General features: G+C 34.6%; 1 protein-coding gene across 43 annotated transcripts in view; it reads right to left on the bottom strand.

Moving 5' to 3' along the window:
* MAP2 (microtubule associated protein 2) overlaps positions 1 to 17,846 on the bottom strand; it is a 247,564-nt gene that overhangs the window by 20,051 nt on the left and 209,667 nt on the right. For 10 of the 43 annotated variants that reach the window (XM_039844622.1, XM_039844612.1, XM_039844614.1 and 7 more), the window contains 7 exons: positions 15,352 to 15,597; positions 9,847 to 13,590; positions 9,434 to 9,640; positions 9,131 to 9,265; positions 6,124 to 6,185; positions 2,576 to 2,746; positions 1,502 to 1,649 (listed from right to left, as the gene is read on the bottom strand). In XM_039844622.1, the coding sequence (XP_039700556.1) occupies positions 1,502 to 1,649; positions 2,576 to 2,746; positions 6,124 to 6,185; positions 9,131 to 9,265; positions 9,434 to 9,640; positions 9,847 to 13,590; positions 15,352 to 15,597 (4,713 nt within the window). The remainder of the gene's footprint in view (positions 1 to 1,501; positions 1,650 to 2,575; positions 2,747 to 6,123; positions 6,186 to 9,130; positions 9,266 to 9,433; positions 9,641 to 9,846; positions 13,591 to 15,351; positions 15,598 to 17,846) is intronic. The other 33 variants (XM_039844642.1, XM_039844645.1, XM_039844634.1 and 30 more) reach the window with 21 other exon arrangements.

Raw genomic sequence — 17,846 nt, 5'->3', positions numbered from 1 at the left:
CAGAACACAGTGGTTTGAAGATGTGGCTTTACAGATAAAGTATAATTTTGTTTCCACAGCAACAAATGCAAGCATAATTCAAGATGTGCTTTTGAGGAGCACTTGATGCTTTTGTCTTGTCATGATATTCCCAGGGTTAAGCCAATTTCAACTCCAGATATTTGGAGTTAAATCTTTCCTCAGGATATAGTGTTGACTCTTACGTGCCTTCTTTGCAAGTTCATTTGAATACTTAATTTTCACTAAGGTAAAAAAGAGTTTTAGTAATTTCAGTGTTCCTAGCACATATTTCAAGGATGTTAATACTTCATAAAACTAAATGATGTAGAGCACAATTGCTCTAATTATAATAAACGCTTTAATTGTAGGTAAAAAAAAAAACAAACCCCAAAACACTATTTAAATATCATGAAAAATAGTTGCATTTTAAGTGGGCCAATTATTCAATATTTAAAAAATAAGTGGTGAAAACAAGTATAATGTGATAGTAGTAGCAATTTCCACCATTTTGTAATAGATTTTAAATGACAGATACTATTATTCAAGTGACTCTACAGAACAGTTCTGTAGAACTATTTCCTCCAAATAAATATAAAGATGACATTAAGAGGACAGGTTGTGAAGTTATCAGTGGGCTGAAAATCAAATTCAACCACTTGCTAGCTGTGTAGCATTGTACAGGTTACCCTCTCTATAAAGTTAGTTTTTTTTAATCAGTAGATTTAACAAGGTTATTAATATCTAACCACCAGCACTGTTAATTAAACTGAATGAAACTGTTTCTTCAGATTTTAGCACTTACAAGTGTTTGAAAATTGTAGTTATTTTTGTTGTAATATAAACATACTTATGAAAGTAATTTGAACACATGTTTACTAGAGAGTCTTTTTGTAGCAACACAACATATAAGTGGGTAATATTTGGAACATTTTTATATTCTTTACATAAATTGTGATAACTTCCAACCAGTTCATGATGGGCCATCAGTCACAAGAAATTCAAGCTACTGCACAGAACATGCTATGTTTACAGCCTCATTAAAAGGTAAATTCTTAACTATTTGAGTAGGATCCTAGATTTTGATTGCTGACTTTCCAATTAGATTTTTGAACTTGGATTTCTAATAAGGATGAAGGTTATACAGATATATATATTTTTAAATCCATGACTATTGGCTTTCTCTATTAATTACTTCTCTCAAAATTTCTTTTTACCCTAAACTTGAAAAAAGAGAAATATATTCTGAGAAAAATGACCTTGTTTCATTTCTATTTAATGGATAATAAAGCAGCATGTACTCATCTCCTCCACGAATCGTTTTGATTCAAAATGCTCTTTTGGACCCATCAACACTGGATTTTCTAATTCTTAGGACAAATGAAACCTTTTTTTCAAGCATGTTTTATCTGAAAAGTGAAAAGTATAAATGCAGAAGCTCTACTCCACTTAAGGGATTTAAAAAAAAATGATTACAAAGGAAGCCAAACCAAAATAAACCTACTAGTAGTCCGCCGTGCTGCAGAGGCGATAGAACTGTTGAGAGAGAAGGAATTCTCATCTCTGTCTCCCGATACACCTCTGCGAGGAGGGAGAATGGACGAGGGTCTGGGCAGAGAAGAACGCTTTTCTGGGCTCTTGGTTACTCCATCCTGATTGGGGAAAACAAAAGGACATGGGGTTCTCACAAATCTTTATTTTAATTACACAAAGTGATTACATTGCTCTGGCTACTTTTCTTCCTGTGCTGATAGATGAATTTCTTTTAATACACACTACTGAATTCCACATCCTTATAAGCATTTTTTACTTTGAAACTTAGAAAGAATTCATATTTGCCTAGAGGTTTTATAAAAATATATTATCTTGGAGTTGGGGTTAATAATTAATTGTGAAATTCTGATTTTAAATAACATAGATAAAATAAGTTTATTACATAAGTTATAGTAAATTAGTAATCTTACTGAAAAATCTTTATTAGCATAATTTATTAATCTGCATGCATAATATTCCTAACAATGACCACTGCCATATATTGTACATTTATGTGACAGGAACTCTAAGCACATCCACTTATGATTTAACTCTCACCACAAAATATCACATGCATTTTATATCAGGGAAACAGGTTTAACCAGTTTATGTAATTTTTTCAAGATCATCAAGTTGGTAGGTGGCAGAGGTTAGTATTAAATCCTGATGTGTCTGATGCTGAGTCCAAATTGTCTGTTATATTATACGTGATACAATTTGTTATTAGATTACACAACATTATATATAATATGCTATATGTAACACTTAATATATTTTGTTTGTATTTAGAATTTTATTAAATAGCAAATAAATAATAAATTAATAATGGATGGTATACCTAGAGAAAGATGTTTTTAATTTTTTTAATGGTTAGAACGTTCATTGAAGCTTTTAATTTGCATTTGTTTTTCATAAGGTCTATTGTTTATATGTCAACCATTTTAGAATTTAAAGTCTTTATTTTTATTCATTTACTGAAATGTGTCCTATAATCTTTTCTCAAATAATATTCCTTTCTGCGCTTTTGATTGACCTGCTGCCTTACCTTATTCCCTGATTCTGAGTATGGCAAACCGTCTGTGGAGCCTGCTGAGGTGGGCTGTATTAAAAAACTGTCAGAAAAAGTAGCCCTTTTAATCAGACTAGGGCAGGCTGAGCTGCATCTTGGGGACTTTGTGTTACCCTGTAAGGCAGGAATCTTTGACAAGGTAGAATTCTAGCCATGAAAGAAAACAAACAAAAGCACAAAATAAACCAAACTATGAAGTAAAATGAAAATTAAAAATGTATAAACATATAAGAAATTAAATGTATACATTTAATAAGAACACATGATAAATGCTTATAATCAATGATAGAGATGAGAACAAGAGACTCTCATTGGATACCTCTTAATTTAAGAATACTCATTTATGGGAATATAGATTAAAATATTCTTTATGGATTTTTTCATACAAAATTTGATTAATCCATAGGTTTTACAATGAAATCATATCTGAAAAATATCTTGAGGTTCTGTTAGAATTGTTCCTTTGATAAACAGAGCTCTTAAGGTGTATATATAACCAATATCTTGGTCACATTTCAAGAATTTTAGGACAAGGTATATTTCAAACCTAAGACGAAAATTTGTTTTAAGTTGAGAAAATACATTTTTAGATTATCTACATTGCTTTCATCAGAAAATTGCAGAGTTTATAATATAACGAGTTCATTTTATGAGTAAAATGCATACTGGAGACCAAGTAATACCATAAAATTTATAACGTTTTTATGCATAGACTATAGTTTGTATGATGTGTTATTAATTCCAAAAATGAAAGTCAGCACTGAAGAGACTGCCTATAAAAATCACAAGACTTCATTTATAGGGGTTGATAATCCCTAGGGAGATTGTCAGCAAGTTTAAGTAAGTGGGTTGGATGTGTATGGCTTTTGGGGAAAGCTAGAAAGCTATGCTGACATGCCACATGTCTCATGGGAAACTGTATTAAAAATACAGACAAGTATGACAAAGCCAAAGAGATTTTTATCTTCAAGTAATTAATATAATTTAGCTGTTAGAAAAATAGCAGTTTAAACAGATTTTTTTTTTTTATCTCAAGTTTTAATTTCTGTAGCCGCTTTAACAGAGGCATAAGTATTCATGCATTGCACAAATTTCTTCTTATTTTACAGATCCAGCACCTTGTGTGGGAAGTGCTAACTGGGTCAGCAGAAGTCATTCTTTTTTTATTAATGCTACCTACAAATAGTAAATTTCAAAAGCGTGACAGAGGAAGGAAAAATGGAGTGATTGGATTGCCTCAAATTATAAAAGAAAACTACTAATCCCATACTAAAAACAAAACAAAACAAAACCCCACAATAAAACAAGCAAATAAACAAACAAAAAATCCAAATAAAATGAAGGATTATAGGTCAAGTTCACAATAAAGATCAATTGAAAAATCAGATAACTGCTCTGATAGATGTAGTGAGTATCAGATAAATAAAAGTTAAACGTAGGGTTTTAGGAAACATAGGAAGAGAATGAAGTCACAAGGAGGGGAAAAAGATGTTAAATGAGAAAAAATTAGAAAGAATGGTGGTCTAATCTTCAGAAAAACAAGATAGGAATTTACAAGGAAAAAAGTTAGTTTCATGTGAAATGTATATGGTTTCTGTCTTAAGTGTAAGCACTAAATACCAATTCCTGTTGAGTTATTCAATGACCAAGAGACTTGAAAATTTCCTAAAGGTTTTTCAAACAATGTATATATAAAATTTGTCTTAAAGAGGGAAAACTCAAATTTACTTTCTATATCTGCTCCTAAAGATACCTTCTGCCTTTCAAATAATAATAATTAATAATAATAAAACTATTGCTGTTTCTTGAATAAATACTATGTTCTAGGTATTGTATAGTGAACTATTTTATAAAATTACTATACTTAATTTTCACAAGTAACTTATGATATAGGAATTTCTACTCTTCCCCTTATTTTTGGAAAATTAAAGCATGAAAGAAAAAGATAATACAGCTAACAAATGTTAAGACTTGGACCGGGTCTATTGTATAGCCCTGCTCTTAAACACAATTCATGAATTCCTCATGAGAAACAGAAGGTAAAGAGATACAAATATTGAAATCACAGTGTTTTCAAAATAAAGACCAATATTTACCAAATCAATAAATGGATTCTATTCCTTGCCATATGTTCAGGAATATGTCTTCAAACATTTATATAAAAATCGAATGTGTGTGTGTGTGTATGTGTATGTTTTATCAACTTAAAACTCTTTAGGTTCAAGAAGATAAATCTGGTCATTATTGGAAATGAATTTTTATTTTTCACAGTAAATAAAAAGTAGAAGTCTACAATCCTATTAGTTTTTAGAAAGCTAAACAAAGAGTTGTAATTTCTGTATATACAATGGCTAAGGTCCAGAGCACTGTGATAGGCTATTAATTAACATCATTCAAATTATTTGTTGTAATTTTAGGATTTTGTTAGTAGTCTTTTAATTTTTTTCTTTCAATAAGAAAGGAGAAAAATACTTCATGTTGGCTTCGGTCTTTCAAAAGTTTTAAAAATATGGTTAATAATGTAAAAATAAAATTCACAAAAGAAGAAATGTGAAAGATTTATAAACATATGAAGTTAAATAGTATTAATACAACCAAATTAGAACAATATCTTTCAACTCCATAACTTGCCAAACATAGGAAAAGTCTAGTAATACCAAGTAACAATAATGAACATGGGCACACTCTCATATACAGCTGGAGGACATAAAAGTCAGGAGACTCTTTCTGAAGGACAATTTGACAACATGTAGCAAAAACCTTAAATATGGACTTTGTTCTTGAAACAATAATTTCACTACTAGAAAATTATCCTAAGGAAATATAGATGCATTCATAGATTTAGCAAAAATATTTCTATAGCGATATTGTTAAAATAACAAAAAACAGTTTGAATGTCAAATAATAGGGAATTCATTAAGTATATCACTATAAATAAAATGCAATGTTATGTAGTCATTAAAATGATGTACAAGAATGTTTAATAATATGGAATTCTGTTTACTGTCTGATTAAAGAACTGATACACAATGATTTCATTTTTTTTATTAAACCTGTAAATGAGCAGAAAAAAGGTTTTACGTCAAAATGGTAACTAGTTATCTTTGGATGAGGGGATTTTAATATATTTTTACTTGTTTTTGCTCATCTACATAAACAAATATGTATTATAAAATATAGTTTTGTGCTGATTATAATGGTTTATCTTGAATCTATATAAAGTAAATAATTGGGCTCCCCTATTTTTGCCAGATCATTGTACCGTTTATTTCATACGTTTTGTCTTACTACTAAAGAGGCAGCCTAAATTTCAGCTCTGCTCTCACCAACTACCATCACATGTCCTTCCAGAAGACATTAAGACATGCCTGAATGCCACCAAGACTCATTCTGGGTGACTGAACAATTTAAGATGACATTTAAGAATAAACAGCTAAAGTCTAAATTATATCTAATGTTATTAAATGTTGCCACTAATACCAAAGGGAACATCAAATGAAGAACAAAGAAGTTGTTCTACTCACAGAGACCTTGTCCTTTGCCTGTTTAAATACACTGGGAGCCTGAGTTGATTCACCACCTGCTGCTGTGGAAAAGAGAAGACACAAACAAACAACCCCAAACTTAGTGGCTAAAAACCACTTAAATGCATTTTTCAATACCCTTTGGATGTTCAATTGTGTCAACAGACTAATGCAAAGCAAAATGAATTTTGCTTATTTTGAGACTCAAATTCAGTTTCTGAAGAAAACTGAATTATAACAACATTATAGCATGTGGTTTCCACTAGAGTGTGTGCCTATTAATATAACCCCGTGTTTACCAAAGCACAGGTAAGCACACCGAATAATTTTCTGTTGGTTACCAATGTACTCTTAAATTACTATTACATGAGGATAGATCCTTTAGAATGGAAGTCACACAATAATAATCTGAATGCTGTGGAGTTGAAGGAACAGGGGACTGACTGGTTTCTAGGGTTGGCATGATATAAAAGACAGTTCATGGGAATTTCCAAACCCTTTTTCTGTAGCCATTGGCATACGTACAGATATTTCTGCATTTTATATTCCAAACTATCTTGGTCAGCCAACCCCTTTCTCTTTGCACCCTTTCATTTCACAATATGAATGACACATTTGTTTGACGTGAAACACACCACATGAGAAGAGAAGGGGGAAAAAAAAAAGCTTGTCAAAGAGAGAAAACATGAGAGGAATTTTAAATTCAGTAATACAGAACATGTTCTACACATGCACTTACTGTATGAAATTATTACCACATCTGTTACTGTTGTTGCTCTATTTAATACTTCTGGTTTCAATTTTAAACTCCGTATCTTTAGCATATTTTCTGTTGATGACTTACCTGACTTGACTTAAATATCTCTCATGATTGAAAACAATTCTTTGCGTTTTGGAAAACTATCTGTATTTAAAAGTTGTGCTTAGAAAATGAAAGACATGAGCTTGTGTGTTTACTTCCTCCTTAATGTATTTCATGAGAGAGAAAACCTCAGGAAAAAAAATACTTATCCTTATAAGCACTTTGAGTTAAGTTTCAGAAAGGTTTCTTATGCCATCTGCAGCTCTAACACAAAAATAATAACTGTCTACAATATGCTATATACTATTTAGAACCAGCTAGTAAGATTATTCACAGATCCTGGAACTGATTATTTTTTTGAAGAAGAAGATCCTGGAACTGATTTTTTTGAAGCAGCAGCAGCAGCAGTGCAAAATTATGCCTCCTTACTATTTCTATAATATATCTCAAATTTCTGCGACATATATAGTTTGCTTCAAGCCAATGACACCCATGTTTGGTATATGCTTTCTGCTTGAGTATTTTAATATTTGAATAGAATAAGAGAAGATCCTAATTAGTCTAAATATGATAAATTTTCTTTAATAAGTGAATGAACAAAGGCAATTTACTCTGTGAGGTAAACTGAATACCAATGACAGGTAGGTATTTCACCAAATCATTTGACATTTCCTCTGAAATCCCACAATCTTGACATATTCTTTCATTTTTCTCAGGTAAGATATAGGATTTTAATGCCCAAACTAAGAGATTCTGCCCACCCAAGCATTTGTCTAACTAAAAGAAAAATTCCAAGTTTAATAAAAATTAACTAAGACGTGATATAAGATTTAGAGATGTCATGTTAATTCCTGTTAACTTAGAGGAACTCCTTATCTTGAACCTTTATAATCAAGGTTTGTGTATAATTATAAGCCTTCCACTTTCAAATCCTGCCTTAGAGACTACTTCCTGAAGGAAAGCACATGAAAGAATTCTTAAGTGAAAAAAAAAACAAATACAAAATACTTGGAATTTTTAGTGGCTATCATGAAACCATTAATTATCATGATTTTCTTTTTCTTATAAAGGTTAATGCCACTCTTAACATTTAAAACCATCTGAATATTTATAAAAAGGCACTTCAAATGTATAATGAAAAGGAAAATATTCCTTTCAGATTTAGTAATCTCATATCTTATTTCGTAGACTGCAAGTATTAACACTTTATAAATGATAAAATAAAACATATTATAAAATAAGATGATCTTAGTACAATTATACATTTTAATAAATACTTAGCTCTAAAATTTAGGAATAGATTTCTCATTACAGATATTTGTGTGATTTTTATATGATTTGTAATGTTTCACACCTTCATTCCACCACTTTTTTCAACAGTGAAAAACAAGCATATTGAAGAAGACCTAATAAGAAGAAGATAGTGAAATACGAACAGACATAAGTTTTCAAAAATTTTGGGGGACTAAGTTTTACCTTTGAATTTTGAACACAGAATTATATAGAAAAATTTAGCAGTTTGAATCCAACACATTTAAGAAAATCTCAATGATATAATGTCAGCTAAGAGATGTAGTACCGTAGAAGGAAAGCCTTCGTAATTTTGAATATGAGACATAAAATCTGGGATTACCAGACAATTTCCTTTTCCTTTTTTTCTTTTTTACCTTTGCTTTCCAAAGTAATTTTGCAACTACTGTTTTACCCCGGATTTGCTTTTCATTTTCAGTCTCAAAATCATCATGCATTCTTGGTGGTTTTCAGTAAGTTCATCAACATCAGTAACAGATTTGGCAGTAACAGTATAGAAAATAGGACGAATATGTATGAGTTTAAGCATGAGGAAGATAAATAGGCAAAATAATGAGAATGCATACCACGGTTATATTCATCGCCATCGTCTAACCAAACACACAGAATGAAAATAGGAATTCCCAGAACGTGAAACTAGAGCACAATGCCAAGATACAATCACTGTTAAGTCTGAGCATGACAAAGAAACAGATGGTCATGACCTCTTCTGCAGGGAGGGAAAAAAAAAAAAAAGAATAATGATACAAGACACTTAATAGCGAAATCACTCATGACTGCTGAGATTCTTGGAAGAAAAACAAATGAAGAAGCTGCTACGGTAATGAGATTTAAAAAAAAACGAAACAAAACATGTCTATGTTTGCCAGCCACATTGCAGAATTGAACAGTCACCTGTCGTTTTCCGCTTAACACAGGAGAGATGAGTTGGTCTAGTATATTTGATAGCAGGTTTTAAAATGAATTTCCTGGAGGGAGAGTGGGCCTGAACTTCTGTTTTTTTAGCAAGTTCAGCCTTCTTATAAACTGCTATGAATAAGAAAACACAAAAAGCATACCATCAGGAAAAAATAAACACTTGGAGCAAAACTGAATAAAATTTCATAAATAGTTACCACTGTTAGGCAGTTTCTTCTACAAAAGAGTCATAATGAATTACTTCAAAAACATTTTTAAAGAAGTGATTGTTAAATGAACCTTTTTTCCTTCTCACTTCATCTCTGGAGACTGTGCTAGGTTCCTTTTTAGCTATTTTTCTTTCAGGGGTGGAAATTCTGCCTCTCCCGGTTTTAAAAGGCTTTTCTTTTCTATGTTTCTCAAGAGATGGTCTCCGAACTTCCTTTTCAGCTTTCTCCTCTTTAGGAATAGTTTCTAACTGTTCTGTCATGATGCTCCTATCATCATCTGCGGATCAAAGCAAATCATGACAACAAGAACAACAACAAAAACATTAGTAACAAATGTACAAAATCCTTCATCTATTTAACAAAATGCAAAATAAAGAGATAAAGGGATATTTAAAAATGTTTAAAATGAAAAAAGAATTCCATTAGGTTACGGGATTTTATTTGGGAGCAGAAAATTAAAAAAAAAAAAATAATAATGCACACCTTGCGTGTCCACCCAGAGGCTGTCAGCATCCATGATGGAGTCATCAATGGTGGTCTCGTCTTTGTAATCGTCATAGGTTTCCGTCTTATATTCTGAGAGCGCAACCTCTTCTCTCTCGGGAGAAGCCGGAGCCTCCGGGGAGCCATCCTTGGGCTCTGCCTGGGCTTCAGCTGCCTCTTCTACTTCGAGCTCTTCTTCAACCTGAGGGGACGGCCTCCTTTCCACTTCGGGCTGCTCTAGGGCCGCAAAACGCACGCTGTGGGAACCCAACTCCCCTTCATCAGTTGTGGTTTGCACGACAGTGATGAAATCATCCTCAATTGTCACAACAGACTCAATCACTCCTTTGTGTTCACCTGGGCAGGTCTCCACAAATTCCTCCCTGACACCTGGGACACCCAGGTCGGTAATTTGAAGGGTGTCTGAGCGAAAAAGCAGTTTATCATATTCTCCGCGGGCTTCTATCTCTTCTTCTTCGCTCTGAGCTTCTGCTGGTTCAGCCCCAACGGCTTTAAGCAGTGGCTCTACAATGTCAGAGGGTGTGATAGATATATCTGGGGTCTCTTTGCTTTCTTCTTTCGGCAGCTGAATAGATTCCATCTGGACATCCGCTCTCTCATCTGGGGCTAAATCAGCTTCTGAAACAGCAGGTGCACAAGGTATCTCCACTGACAATTTGATGGCAATATCATCTTGAATTAGAGAAGATTCTGGAGATGTTTCCTTCTTGCCTTCATCAGGTTTCAAGGACTCTATAGTCAGGCTTTCATGCTCACCACTGGACTCGTAGGATTCTTCCTTGTCTACAGCCTCCTGGTGCACCAAGTCAGGCTTGGCCACCTTCTCCTTGACTTCTGTCTCACTGACTTTGGTGGCTTCTTTCATGTGGCCAGACTCAGTACCCATAAGTGCATCTGCCTCCTGAGGTGCTGCAGATAAGGGAGCGAGGTCCTGTATAGCCTCTAGTTTAAGCTCTGTTGCCTTTCCAGCATCTATTAGCCCCGAGGCCATCTGTCCAAAGTCACTGATTTTAATATCTAAATGACTCTGGTCAGTTTTTTTTGCAGCAAAATCCAGTTCTGGTTCAGCTTTTTTGGATGGTTCTACCTCAGCTACTTCTGGCACTGAACTAAGACCCTTCTCTGTTTTCTCAGCCATGAGAGGTAATGCATCTTTTGATATGGTCAGTTCTTTGGCCAAAGCATGGTCGTAGGTTATTCCTAATCCAAATGTTTCAACTTTATCACCAGCCTCTTCTGTTTCCTTAGCATGGTCTTTTGAATCAGTATGTTCTTCACTCTTTTCTAATACAGTATCCAGCTTATCATTAGCTTTCTTCTCCTGATCAAACTCCCTACCCAGTCCTGATTTGTCACCAGAAACAGGTGGGGCTGCTTCTTTCTCAGCACTGAACTCATCTTTGACTCTTCCGGCAGCTGCCAGTTTTACTTCAATGAGTGAAAGGTCTGTGGCCAAATCTCTTCGCACTTTATCATCAGGGCCTTCATAAAAGGAACCGCTCTCTCCTGATAAATTCTCACTGTCTTGAACAGGTGATGGGAGTGGGACTGTGTACTTATTGAACACACAGTAGCCTAGGTCTTCGAGCTGACTGTCTGTTTTAACAATGACATGGTTTTCATCAGTGACAGGGGGCAACCCAGTAGTACTCTCCTCGACCACAGTCTCTGATGGGACTGATTTCCTCCTGGCAACCTCAACGTCTGCACTCACAGAAGCTAGTCTTGATCTTGTGCCTGCCAGATCTAACATTTCAGGCAGGTCAGGGGCCATGACAGAACCATTTTTGTAATATTCTTTGGCTAGGAAAGGTGACTCACACGACGTCTCGACTTGAGCATTTCCCTCTCTGGTAGCTTTTTCTCCCTCTGTCTGTTCTTCTTCCTCTTTGCTTTCTATTGGGAAGCAAGGGGCTTTCTCCAGTGCAGGGGTAGTGGCTGGAAGGTAATCATCTCCTTCATCCATACTTCCACTAGTGTTGGTTAGAATATCAGAAGCCAGAGGAGAGAGATCATGCCCCCGACCAAAGTTAAATCCGAGGGCTATGGAATCAAGGCAAGACATGGGCAAATTGATTGACATGCTTCTTTGTTCTATTGCAGACCTACCACCAAGTCCTAAACTCCTGCTTAGTGTCAAATCGTCCTTATTCTTACTGTGGAGATCCCTTTTCTCCCCGTATACTTTTGGATCAATAGTGAACATTCTCTCTTGAGGAGAACTGGGTTCTTCAGGCAAGTCAGATGGATAACTCTTTGCAAGAGAGCTATACCCTGCTTCTTGTGCTGGAGCACTGGGCTGGGATTCTTTACCTGCCTGAAGTCCCTTGTCACCATTTTTAAACATAGGAGATACAGTATCAAAAGACTCTTGGGCACTTTCTCTCGTGTCACTCAGTTCATAGTAATCACTGCCTGGCTGGATGCTTTTTGTCACTTCTTCTTTCAAGGCAGATGTTTCAAAGTACTTGGACATTCCTGATTTATCTTCATAAAATGGCATGTCAAGCTCAGCTGATGTTGCAGCCCCAACTCCTTCAACCTTACTATCTTTGTCAGCAATTTTTTCTTCAAAAAGGTCCTCGATCGCACTCTTTTCACTTAGTGCAGCTGGTTCGTTCATGACTTTCTCCAGTGTCTTAGAGGTCATGGCTAAATTTGTAACTGCGTGCTCCAGACTCACGGGGAATGGCTCCTGTTTTAATGTACTTGTGGTAGGCTCTTGGCCTTCCTGTTCTTTTGGGAGAGTGTGTTCTGTGGAGGGCTGTATTACTCCTGTTTCTTTATCCATCGGTTTTGAGGGTTCGCTGTCTTTTGGCATGGTTTCTTTGTCAAAAATGGTTGTTTTTTCTTCAAGCTTTAGATGAGGTTCCTTTTCAGTAAGTATAGATTCCTGTCCACTAAGGGTGGACATCTCTTTTTCCTGCACACTTTCTTGTTTCATTGCTTTGTCTTCTCCTAAAACTTTCTCTGGGACACATTCTTCCATAATGTGGGCAACTTTGGGTGAAGTAACTACCTCTAAGGCTGGCGCTTCTGCCATTTTATCAGGTTTATCTTTATGGGGCTCTTCAACTTTAGAAATATCTTTGGCAGTCACCGGGCCACCGGTTTCTTCCAGAGATTTTTTGTCATCTGGTTGTAAGAGTGTGGGGGCAAAAGGTGATGCTTCTGCAACTATTTCATTTTTCATGACATCTAAAGGAAGAGTAAAGCTTCCAGCCTGAAAGGGGCTTGGCATGGGAGAATCAAATTGTTTCCCTTCCCATTTGGGGATATCTTCAAAAACATCTTTTTTCTTCATGGGTGTTAGAGGGCCAGGAGATATTGGAGCAACTAAACCCCACTCGTCCTTTTTTGCTTCCATTGGCATTTCGATGAACCAATCCTTTTGCTCTTTTGGAGCTGGGGTTTCTTCAGGGAGGCCAATACCAGGTACCACTAGCCCTGATTCTGTCTTCTGTTTTGTTTCTTCTAGGCCGGCACCAAGAGTGTGCCCAAACAGAGTGAGAGGTGCTCTTCCTTCTTCTGTGTCTTGCATGTCCTTTTTATCAGGGAAAGTTTTACTTGTCTCAGGCTGAGAAACTAAGGCAGCATGTTTAAGGTCTTCACCAGGCTTACTTGGTTTCTCTGACTCCTTTTCCTTCTTGTCTAATGGCTCAGCTAAAGAGGCAGTCAATTCCTGTTGATCATGGAACTCCATCTTCGAGGCTGTAAGTAAACCTGAAGTAATTGGGTTGATTTTTAAACAAATAATAGGCAAGTGCTTTCAGGCAGTAAGCTTAAAATTATATTTTGAAATGACAAATGAATGGCAGGGTGAAAAGAAAAACTATGAAACATGCAAGCATGCTGCCCATTTAAAAATCAATATGAAAATGCCAGAATTGAGATATAGTTGTACTATTATTAAAATGAACTCTAGCTGTGAATTAATGCATACAAGAATTGTAATAAGAGCATATTTTGAATATTTTTTTCCTTCCTTTGTTTGTTTGATCTCTCCTAAATAGTATGTGATATGTATTGTAGTAGAAACAAATTTTGTATGCCTTCTACACATAAAAATTATGCATTAAAGAATACTGAATAAGTAGCTAATACTAGGGTACAAAAGAACATATATATACATATATATGTATATATATGTATATATATATAAAAGACTACAAATGAAAAAAAATTGATTTCTATTGAACTTTTTCATCTATTTTCTCATTTTAAAGTGAATTAGTAGATCATGGGCAGAAGGCCAATTAATTTATAATGAATGTTAATAGTTTCAATTAACTTGATCAATGAATGCTGGGACTAATTTGGGGGTCACTGACAGATTAGTGACATAACTTTTTAGAAATCATTGAGAGTAAATTTCAGGAATATATATAAATATTTGCTATTGACTTTATATCATATGGCCTAAGAATCAATAAGTCAATTTCTACAATATATTCAAAATTCTTAATTCTTAATCATTAGTTTGTATGGTAGATGTAAGAAAATCTGAATCACACTGTTAATACTGGGAAGTCTTGTGAGTAACAAAACTTTAAAGAGAGTCAGCTATTAAAATGTCTTTCTCTCTTTGGTCATGACCTCATTTCCTGGAACACAACCAACCGGTGAAGCATTCACCAATATTAGCTTTATTGATGCTAATATTAAACGATTCTTTTTAAATTTTTATTTGTTCACCAATCAAAAAGTCTTCAGAGTCTCACTTGTATTTTAAGGTCAAATATATTTCATGATGGTCATTAGGGCTAAATGCAATTATCTGGAAAAGAGTTGGGAAAAATAAAATTTAATCATCTCTCGAGAGCAAGTGTATGGATCATCATTACCTTATATGCTTGTGTGTCCTGTTGTAACAATAGAAAAGAAAACTTCATGAACTTCTAATAAATATTAGATGAATGAAAACTCAAGAGATATGGGGATGATCAAAGGGGTTGGCTGCCATGGAGAGGAAATGATATGAGAAGCATCAGCAGGAGCTTTTAAGAAAACCAAACCAGTATCCATTGAAGCATAAAAAATACAGCATATTGCGGTTGCAAACAAAAACGATTCTACCATTTAAGCCTCTATGTGCCCAAATCCAACTCTACGATTTGAAATAAAAGCATATGAATTGCTGTCCCCAAAATAAAAATAAAAATATACATGTATTAGCAATGTGACTGGCAAACATTTGAGATGAAGGGAGGGCGGGAAAAAAGCTCACATAACATCATCAGCCTGGCTGCAAAGCGTATTGTATCATGGCAAAGTAAAACGAGGAATTAGCTGCAGTGGAAAACCAAGCTGTCGCACGGCATCTGTGCAAGCCACATTCTTTGTTCATTAAGCCTAAAACAGTGATCTTGGGATCATGAGAAGACTCAGCGATGGAATAGCATTGGAAAGGCATCAGTCAGGTTGGTTAAGCTGCTGGAGAGATCATTTGCAACAAAACACATGCAAATCCTAAGAAAGACACACCTTCCCCAGCAGAGGAAGGGGTTTTTACTTCTGGAGACACCTCCGTGACCTCTTTTACACTTTTCTCCTGTGGGGCCCTGGCTGGGGCACTCTCTTCGGGAACTACTTGGGCCTCCGCACTAGACTCCACTTGGCCCTCACTGAAGCCCTTGAGTTGGTCTGAGGCCTTGGCAGCCCCACACTCTTTCCCAGGAAGAGTCGCAGTTTTCTCTTCCTCAGCCACTGGACCCTCTAGCATTTCTTCTTCTTAGGGATGAAAAAGATGTTGACATCATGACCACAGAACAATGCACAGAACAACAGAAATATTATTCAAAAAACACTTTCAGCTCCATGATATTGACCTCACAAGAATCTTTTGCCATTTGGATGAGCAAATTAATATTCTAAAGTAATGTACACTAGTTATTGTTTGGAAAATTATATATAATCTGCTAATAATGATGCCTTTTAAAATCTCATTAAAAGGATATTTATTTTAAAACTTGAGAGCTGAAAGGGTTTTATTGTTCTATTACCACTTAGTGGAAATGGCAGTAAGTTGCACACACGGGGAAAGCTTGCTGTAAGTAAGAGATGGTGCTGCCGAATAACAGATGGTTGTGAAAAGACAGATGCGTTGATGTACTGGAAAAAACTTTTAAATTTGTTAGACATGTGCTGTTTTCTCCAATGCAAGAAGTCCCTATGTACGAATTTCTGATTACTTTATTTAAAACATGCAAACTCGGCTAACAAACTCTGGGAATAAAAAAAGGCGGGCCTCAAAATAATATCCAATCAATTACCTTTACAGCTTTATCATGAAGTCCATTAAAGTTATTTAAAATAGAATTTATTATTTCCAAGGTGAAAGACTACCTAACTCAATTTATTTTACCTTCACTAAATTATACAATATTAGAGAATATAAAAACTTTTAAAGCTTTCGAGGAGTAAGAAAAATATTTTGAAAAACAAAGTTCAGGTACAATTTCAGCCTATTTAAAAAAGTCTACCTCTAAGACACAACTGTTACCATATTACTAAAACTCCTGAAATAGTGGTAATATAGTTCATGCATGGTTCTCTTTGACACTAAGAAAGAAAATGTGCATATTATCTATAAAGTCTTATTTCTGCAATTCAAAACAAAATCACCAAGGGAAGATAACTGAGTGGCAACCAAATTGCCAAAATATCCCCCAAAAGATGTATATATATCGCATGCAAAAATGTTAACAATTAAGATGTAAAAAAAAAAAACAAACAAACTTAAGAAGGCCATGAATTAACCTGTTCATTTGTTTTGCATTTACACTTCAAATGCCAATAAAATGAATCCAATTTTATCACTTAAGAATTAGAGGGAATATATATAAGCTGTTTCATATTTCTGCAAAGGTAAGATTCTTCTAAAATTCCTAGGAAACAATCATACATTGTTTTAATGGCCCTGTGAGAAAGACTACAGATATAAAAAAAGGAATTTTCTTTTTTTGAGAAATATTAAAAACGCTTGGGGTTTGGGGGCTTGGGGAGAAAACTACTTTATTTATTTCCTCACATTTAGCACTCAGACGCTTTCGTTTTTGTAATTTAGTTATGCAAGTAATGTTTTAAAAATTGGTATTCTAATTTATTACAGCAATTTTTATAATGCCATAGAATTAGAGATTTTGATTACAGCTAAGACTTTTAATATAGCTGCTTTACTAACGTCGCCTTATCAGGTGAAGTCTAATCAAGTTAATTTACATGTTTCCCAAATGCATGTAACTTTTTAGCCTTCCATTTTCTCATGTTGTATAAATCATGTTTATTTCCACTACATCTGTTCCTTATTGAAAAATTCATGTATTTTTCTTAATTGTTTTAAGTTCACACTATTAGAAGAACTTAGTTTCACTCAATATAGGCTATATTTCTTTGAGTTTCTGAGTCATTGGTGTTCTTTGTTTTCCAAAAGACCTTGGAAAAGTTTATGATTGTGAACACAATTGGTGAGAGTATTCTCCATTGCCTTAAAACCATTTAACTTTACATTTGTATTGTCCCATATAAAATGAAATCTGCACTTAAGCAAGTTATTTTTGCCCATTTGAAAATAATCTCTTCGCCTAAGCAAAAAAAAAAAGAAAAAAACTGTTAGCTTTAATTTTTTTTTTCTCTACAAAACTACCCAATTAGAAAGAGATAAATTGTAGCTGACCGGTCACTTATTTTATCCTCACCATAGCCAATTATACAGTAGGGTTGTCCATCTTCATAAAGCTGGAATGACAAAGGCTTTGAATCATTTCCTTCACTTTAGCCCAATTCTACTGATATGAGCCAAGATTTAGTCACCTAGGGGAGTTTCTGTAGTTTCTAGATAATTAAATGATTTGGAGAAGTCAATTTATTCCATAATATCTTTTCTACCCTAAACAGATTCTTCAATCTTTCTCTTTTAAAAAGCTATCATATTAACATAGCACTAAAAAGAAGGCTAATGCTATTTATATCTGGTCCTA

Source organism: Pteropus medius, unplaced genomic scaffold (assembly GCF_902729225.1).
Source record: "Pteropus medius unplaced genomic scaffold, Ma_sr-lr_union100, whole genome shotgun sequence".
NCBI lineage: Eukaryota > Metazoa > Chordata > Mammalia > Chiroptera > Pteropodidae > Pteropus > Pteropus medius.
Note: the sequence above shows the minus strand (reverse complement) of the source record. Positions and strands in the feature narration are given on the sequence as shown.